The 8,148-nt window shown below is 35.6% G+C and overlaps 1 protein-coding gene across 1 annotated transcript; it reads left to right on the top strand.

The window, feature by feature from the left end:
* On the top strand, positions 1,817-5,644 carry LOC107639903 (7-deoxyloganetic acid glucosyltransferase-like). Its single transcript, XM_016343462.2, has 3 exons — positions 1,817-2,379; positions 3,109-3,584; positions 5,039-5,644. The coding sequence occupies exons 1-3, from the start codon at positions 1,927-1,929 to the stop codon at positions 5,574-5,576; spliced, it is 1,467 nt and encodes a 488-aa protein (XP_016198948.1). The 5' UTR covers positions 1,817-1,926; the 3' UTR covers positions 5,577-5,644.

The following is an 8,148-nucleotide window of genomic DNA, read 5'->3' as shown; positions in this document are numbered from 1 at the left end:
AAGTGTTCCATTAGGTAGACAAAAAAATGTGAATAATATAAAAAATGAGTTGCATTTCAGGTCTATTCAATATTTAATTTTACTTTTATTTTTTATTCTCTCTTTTACTTAATTTCACCCACTCCTAATCTAAATCGTTTTTTTCATCGTAGCTATCTCATTACCCATATTCTAGCACGCAGCCTTGTCGCTAGCATTGAAGCTCCCCAGTGCCATCCTTGCTCACCGTCACTAATTTTGTGAGGAAACTCATCACTCCGACACGCTACACTACTGCCTCCTTGTCAACGACGTGCCGTCGCATCTTATCTCCATCCTTTGCGCACCGTTGTTCTGCTCATTTCGAAGCCCACGAAGTGACGTCGCACCATCGCTGAGTCAGAAGTCTTGTTCCGTCACTGTTTTTAATGCTGCACCTCTGTCCTTGTTTTTACGCCGCTGCGTTGTGTCTTCGCCACTTCCATCGCGTGTCGTTTTGTTTCGTTCACCCAAATGGTATAACTCAAATATACATCCACATCTTAGTGAAAATAACCATCTGCATACATAGTAAAATGAATATCCTGCGAAGCATGTGCATACAGAATCAAGCAAATCAAATAAAATACCAATTGTATACCCAAATAAACATCCACTTTAGAATGAAAAAATCATCTCCATACATAATAAAATGAACATCCTTCACCAATTGATGACTCCATATCTGATCCTATTCACTAGTCTTCAACACCAAAAATAGTAACTCCACAGGAGAGGTGCTTGGTATAGCAGCAGCGGCACCACCCTCAGTGATCACGAGACAATAGCTGCGCTGGAGGCACTAGGGTCGTGAACAACAGTGGTGGTGCGTGGGAGCACGGAATCGCAAAACTGCTGCACAGGTATCGCGGGACAGCGGTACTTTCTAATGGACAAACACCTTGTGTCAAAACTCTCACCGGCGATGACTATGAAATGTGGATGCGGACCAACAGGCACCATGGAAACTGTGTGACAGGGGTCGAAGCTGCTGTTACGGTGAAATAGGAGGAACCATAGATAATATGAATGTGTTTAGAAGTGTTAATTTTAAAATTAATTTCATATTTTTTTTAATCTATTGTTTGCGTTGTTGAATACATATGTCGTTCCTCGACTAAATCCCTATTTTAGTCCATGAGATTCATGCGATTACTCATTTTGGTCCCAAAAATTCAAAATTACCTATACTGGTCCTCTATATTCAAGTTCGGGCACTAATGTAGTCCCTCGATTCTTTCCGGAGATGACTAGGTAAACGGAGTGCTGAGATGGCACCTTCTCTGCCACGTTGGATGATGAGTAAACGACGCCGTTTACCCTTGACATCCAAACAAGTCAGAAATGTTGTCGCTTTATATATGAAGGGAAAAGAAACTATGAAAATCCAAAATAAAGTATTATTCTTCTTCTTCTCTATCTCCACTATTCTTCATTTCTGACTTGTTTGAGCGTCTAGGGTAAATGACGTCATTTACTTATCATCCAGCATGGTAGGGAGGGTGCCATCTCAGCACTCGTTTGCTTGGTCATTACCGAAAATAGTCGAAGGATCATATTAGTGTCCAGACTTAAATGTAGAGGTTCAGTATAGATAATTTTAAATCTCAGAGACTAAAATAAATAATTGTGTAAATCTTAGTGACCAAAATGAAAATTTAGTTGTCCTTCCTCTATACTTTTTCTTATGTTAAAAGCTCCGTTAGTTGACGGAGTTGCCTGTAAGAATCAAAGAATACCGCTTGCACATAATCAGACATTATTTGCCCATAAGAATCTATATATATTATATGATTATATATGGTACCATTACCATACTCCCATTCCCTTCGAAACCTTGTCTTAGCTTCCATTATATAGGAAATTAGGCTTCTCCCAGGAGTTGTAATCTCAACGAGCACACGAAAAATGAAACCGCCGCAAACATCTTCAGCTCATGTTCTGATCTTCCCATGTCCAGCACAGGGCCACGTCAACTCCATGCTAAACCTTGCTCAGCTCCTTGCACTCCGCAACCTCCAAGTCACTTTCCTAAACACCGAACACATCCACAACCGCCTCACGCGCTTTGCCGACATAGAATCCCTCCCGGCTCGTTACCATACACTCCGGTTTAAGACCATCCCTGATGGTCTACCGGAGGAACACCCTCGCTCAGGGGAGCGATCCGTGGAGCCGCTTCATTCGGTGAAGGTGCATGGTAAGCCTCTTTTGAGAGACATTTTGGTGAAAGAAAAGGTGACTTGTTTGGTGGCTGATGGCTATTTCGGAAAGTTGGGGAATGATTTGGCTGAAGAAATTGGAGTACCAATTATTCATTTTCGGACCATAGGAGCTTCATGCTTCTGGACTTATTTCTGCATGTATTTTTATTTATTATTTTACCTTATTTTTTATATAATATAATAAATAAAAAAAGTTATCGTTTGGCACTGATAATGTAATAGTTTCTGATCCATAATGTGACAATAATACACATTTCAATATAATCGATCAGAAGGTTTTATTTATGCTACATTTCAATAAAATCTTTGTCTTAATAACTAGATCTCTTTTTTTTTTCTGCTTAAAATATTTTTCAGGATTTTTTTCAAAACAAAAAATTATCTTATTTTTAAATTTGAGTAAAAGATGAAATATATACTTGTGGGGAAATTCATCCTCTCAATTTCTTTTAACAATTGAGAGAATTGAGAGAATAAAGTGTGATCTCTTATCATTAATTTTTGTGAGTGGGACCAATGCACGTTATCTCTGTACTATCTTATCTACGCTACTACCACTTTTCATACAATTATTGGATGTTTTTGGATTGCTCTTACTTCACTTTCCGCCTTATCCCTGATATCAAAAACTCACAAATTGTCCTTTCAGTTTTGTTTTTTTTTTGTTTTTATAATAAATCTGTATTAGTTTCAAACTTTCTTTTTGCAGTAGTCACCTTAATGTTTATACTTGTTTATATATTAGTAATATATGTTGAATTTTAAATTTACAAATAATAAGACCAATTAACTTAGAAATAAAAGAAATTAAACATGCACCTCCGATCCAAAAAAGGATGACCATTATGAGTAAAAGGATGTGATGACTAATACCATGTGGTATGTTATGTCCAAAATCCTCGAAGGGGAAGAGGACATGGACCGCATCATAAGCATCATACCAGGAATGGAAAACTTGCTTCGATGTCGAGACCTCCCAAGTTTCTGTCGTCCAAACCGGGCCAAGGGTGAACCGTTCATTCCTCTCGAAAGCATCGTCTCTGAGACCCACCAAACGCTCCGTGCACGCGCGGTCATATTCAACACCTTTGATGATCTTGAAGCCCCTGTGTTGTCCCACCTACGCCGCCGTTTCCCTACCATCTTCACAGTCGGCCCTCTCCATCAACACCGTGAATCCAGAGCACCAACCGCCGCCAATACAATGACGTCAAACAACAGCATCTGGGAAGAGGACATGAGTTGCATGGCGTGGCTCGATTCTCAGCCATTCAGATCAGTCATATACGTCAGCTTTGGTAGCGTCACTACCGTCACGCGGGAGAGTCTCTTGGAGTTTTGGTACAATTTACATTTCACAAATACTTTATTTTAGTGATTGATTTTTGTATGCATACATAATATATGCGGTTCACTTTAAATAATTTGATAGATTTAATTAGATTATTATTTAATAATTTTTAATTATTAATTTTACATGGACAGTAGTTGAATTTATATATATATATATATATATATATATATATATATATATATATATATATATATATATATATATATATATATATATATATATATATATATATATATATATATATATATATATATATATATATATATATATATATATATATATATATATATATATATATATATATATATATATATATATATATATATATATATATATATATATATATATATATATATATATATATATATATATATTAAATTGAGTTATTTTTTTTAATTTGACTTTAAAAAAGTATAGGAAGAGAATGAGAATATTAAATAATATAAACATTAAATATATTAGATGTAAAGGTAGTAAATGGGCTTAAATTTGTCGGGTTGCTTTGCGTAACTCACCAAAAAAAGATGGGTCAGACTGAAAAATTGGGCCTGTCAGAAAGTAAAAATCCGTCTAACTCACACTGCTTAAACTGCGAGCTTTGACGAGGCAGGACGGGCTTTCTTGTTGGGCTTAGTTTTTTTTGTAAGGAGGTATTTTTGTAATTTTGTTACTAAAACCCAATTTTTCTCAACCCAACTTACAAAAGTATGAAAATGAAAATCGAGTATTTTGGATGATGTTTATGTTGTTTTGGAAACAATATTTATAATTATGTTTTGGATTATGTTTATTTTATTTTGGAGACAATAAACTCACAGTTAGACAGGGCGGGGTGGGATTGTAGAACCGCCTCTCACTAGGCGGGACGGGGTGGGGCGTGCCTCCTCGCTTGCCACCCCCTAGCTAGATGTTCAATTCAATAAGTATGCAGATAATTATGTTGGTTATTCTTAATTTGATGGTTATTCTTTTTTATTCGATTTACTCATACACAATTAATAATAGCTAGATGTTTAATTCCCTAGGTGTGCGAATAATTATTCTAATGTTAGGGTTTAGGAGATAATTTGGAGTAGAGTATTACTAATCATATCAAAAATATGTTTATGTAAATTGGTAGAAAATTTAATATATTTTATTATTATCTTTTGTGATTTTTACTAAATTATTTAATATAATAAATATCAATTTCTTAAATAAAATTTTCACATAACGACATAAAAGCATACATTTTAATGTGAGTAGTCATTTAATTTCTATAAATGTTTGATTTATAGCTAATTTTTGGGATCCAAATATCACGAAGTTTCTATATTTAATAAAGATATTCATATTTGAAATTCAAGTACATATAAAAAAAATATATTATGATCCATCATATATTGTTATATTATAATAATGATTATCTAATTAAGCTCTTGGTACATATATTTTCATTTAGGTACGGTTTGATTAACAGTAAGATGCGATTTTTATGGGTGGTGCGATCAGACATGATAGCCGCCGGAGAAGGCAAAGATGAGAGTGTACCGGCAGAGCTGGTGGAGGGAACCAAAGAAAGAGGGTTGATGGTTGGGTGGGTTCCACAAGTGGAAGTTCTTTCACACAAAAGCGTTGGTGCATTCATGACGCATTGTGGGTGGAACTCGACCATAGAGAGTGTGGTGGCTAGTGTGCCTATGATTTGCTGGCCATACTTTGCGGATCAACAGGTGAATAGCAGGTTGGCGAGTGACTCTTGGAAGGTTGGGTTGGACATGAAAGATGTTTGTGATAGGAACGTTGTGGAGAACATGGTGAAAGATGTAATGGTGAATAGGAAGGAGGAGTTTCTTCAATCGGCAGAGAAATTGGCAGTTTTGGCTCGAGAAAGTGTGAGTGAAGGAGGTTCTTCTTATGACAACTTGGACCGTTTGATTGACTTCATAGAATTGATCCGCGAAGAACATCTTCAAACTGAGACTAGTTGCAATTTCTAGGACGTGAGTGTCCCAAGCAAATAATTTTTGCTTATTAATCCTTTATGGTGATTCACTGCTAGTTCCCATGAAACTCAATTATCTTTCTACCTCCTAGTAAAATTGCTCTTAATTTTATTATTTTCACCACAAGACCCGACTTCATATTTTTACATTGATGATATTGTATGTAAAAGCAGTTTTGTAATAAGTCCAATTAAGATGACACAAGTTTAATAAAAAAAATATGCGCATATGTCATTATTTTTCTTTTTTTCATAAGTATTTTCATATAATATATAAATTTTTGTTGCGAACATATTTTATTAGTTGAGTGAGTCGATGTATTTTTGGGCATGTAATCCTCTATAAAATTGATGTGTTATGAACTAAAATTTAGGGCAATTCACCCTAATAAGCTAATGGGTGTAAAAAATTACACCAATAAACCAAAACCAAAATCGGTTCATGAATCAAGTAATACACACTTATATATAGTTCGAATTACCCTAATTCAAACCTCGCTCTCAATATAATTCGAATCACACTGATTCGAATTACACACACGTGCACACACCCACTAATTCAAATAAACCTGATTCAAATTACACACACGCTTCTCTAAGTAATTCGAATTACTGAATGTATAATTCGAATTATACAGGGCCAGACGTGTATAAATATGGTGTGAACGTGAATTGATCTCATTAGAGTGAGAAAATGGCTAGTGAGGAGAGTTTTGTAGTTTTGGTTCATCACAAAGGATCGATTAAGAGGAAAACACGATCTGGTGTGAAGTTCACACTGATAAGGATCCTCTAAGTATTTTTATGAGGCCTATGACGAGCTATGATGACCTTGTGAATTCTATACTACTGAAATTTGGTCTACAAGGCGTGAAACGGGTTAAGAAGTTATTCTATCGCATTCCGATCTCAGTGCTGCAAGAAAATCGTGAAGTATGATTGTTTCATGATAGGGAGTGATGAGGACTTGCAGGTCCTGTTTCATTGTCGTCGGCAGTTTCCCGAGGTTAGGACACCTTAGCTGTTGGCGAAGTTGGTTGATGTGGTATCTAGCTCGGGAGTTTCGAACCGGAATACCCACACGATAGGCACGGTAGCTGATTCTAGCTCCAGACTTGTTATTGCATCTTCATCCGTCCCAGTGAATGAACATCTAGACGAACCTGTCGCCTCCCCGTCGTTCGCTGTTGATCTCAACTGTAGTGGAGGAGGAAAGGTTGGTATAGTGGATAGGGTGCCGAATTCTTTATAGTGAACGTACCTCTCGTCCAGTCGCATGCCCTGCTGCCGTCGCATGCTCGAGATGCATCGGTGGGGCTGCACATATAATGGACCAGATAATTAGTGACAGATTTAATCATTCACAAACAAAGTTGATTCGCTAACAAAACCACTAACAAAACCACAACAAAACCACTAACGAAACCACTAACAAAACCACCAACAAAACTACTAACAATACCACCACCAAAACTACTCACTAAACCACAAGTAAAACCACAAGCAAATTCACAAGTAAATCCACAAGCACAACCACTAACTAAATCATCCTAAAACCACTAACAAAGTCACCAACATAACCACTAACAATGCCATTTACAAAACCGCTAGTAAAATCGCTTACGAAACCACATACAATATCACTAACGAAACTTATAAAATCATTCACATACAATGTTACCAACGTCATTTACTATCAAAACTACTAACATAACGTATATAAACAAATAAATAAGTTACTTAATCCTACTTTAAAAAAAAAAAAAGATTTCGTACTAATCTCTTCGTTAATGACCCCGGCTATATGGGCTACTCCATCCAAATGATACAGTCTGTCTGGATTATCCCTCATAGGCTGAATATCCTGCTTAAGCCTTTGTTGGAGTCGTTTTGGGTCGTTTTAATTTCTTTAGAATTTAGTGGGGTATGTGATTGGAAAAGTGGTTCGAATGAGGTTGGTGCGAACTCCTTTTATAGCCAACTCTTGAGTAATTCGAAACAACCTAATTCGAATTACTACTAGCAACCAAAATTGAGTAATTCGAATCACTCCTATTGGAATTACCTAGGATTACGTGTGTGTAATTCGAATCAGTGTGATTCGAATTACATTGAGAGTGAGGTTCGAATTAAGGTAATTCGAACTATATAGAAGTGTGTCTTGGTTGATTCATAGACCGATTTTGGTTTTGACTGATTGGTGTAATTTTTTACACTCATTGACTTATCAAGGTGAATTAGTAAACTACTGTTACTGTATAAATATGTTAAAAAATATTAATTCTACTTCTAAATGTTTAAATTTTAAAATTAATTTTATAATTTATTTTAATCTATTATTTAGATTATTTAATATATGTCCTATATATTTTTTTTGGTTAAAAGCTCCATTAGTGGACGGATTTGGCTATAAAAAAAATTAAAAATTCAAAGAATACCACTTGCACATAATCATACATTATTTGCCCATAAGAATCTATATACTATATGATTATAAATGGTACCATACTCTCATTCCCTTCCAAACCTTAGCTTAGCTTCCATCATATAGGAAATTAGGCTTTCCC

Source organism: Arachis ipaensis, chromosome B05 (assembly GCF_000816755.2).
Source record: "Arachis ipaensis cultivar K30076 chromosome B05, Araip1.1, whole genome shotgun sequence".
Classification (NCBI taxonomy): Eukaryota; Viridiplantae; Streptophyta; class Magnoliopsida; order Fabales; family Fabaceae; genus Arachis; species Arachis ipaensis.
The sequence above is the reverse complement of the archived record's forward strand: the minus strand, read 5'-3'. Positions and strand labels throughout refer to the sequence as shown.

Coding starts and splice junctions, on each gene's coding strand:
- LOC107639903 (XM_016343462.2), top strand. CDS start 1,927: ATGAAACCGCCGCAAACATCTTCAGCTCATGTTCTGATCTTCCCATGT. Junction 2,380..3,108: donor GCTTCTGGACTTATTTCTGC/ATGTATTTTTAT, acceptor AAGGATGTGATG/ACTAATACCATGTGGTATGT. Junction 3,585..5,038: donor GAGAGTCTCTTGGAGTTTTG/GTACAATTTACA, acceptor ATTTTCATTTAG/GTACGGTTTGATTAACAGTA.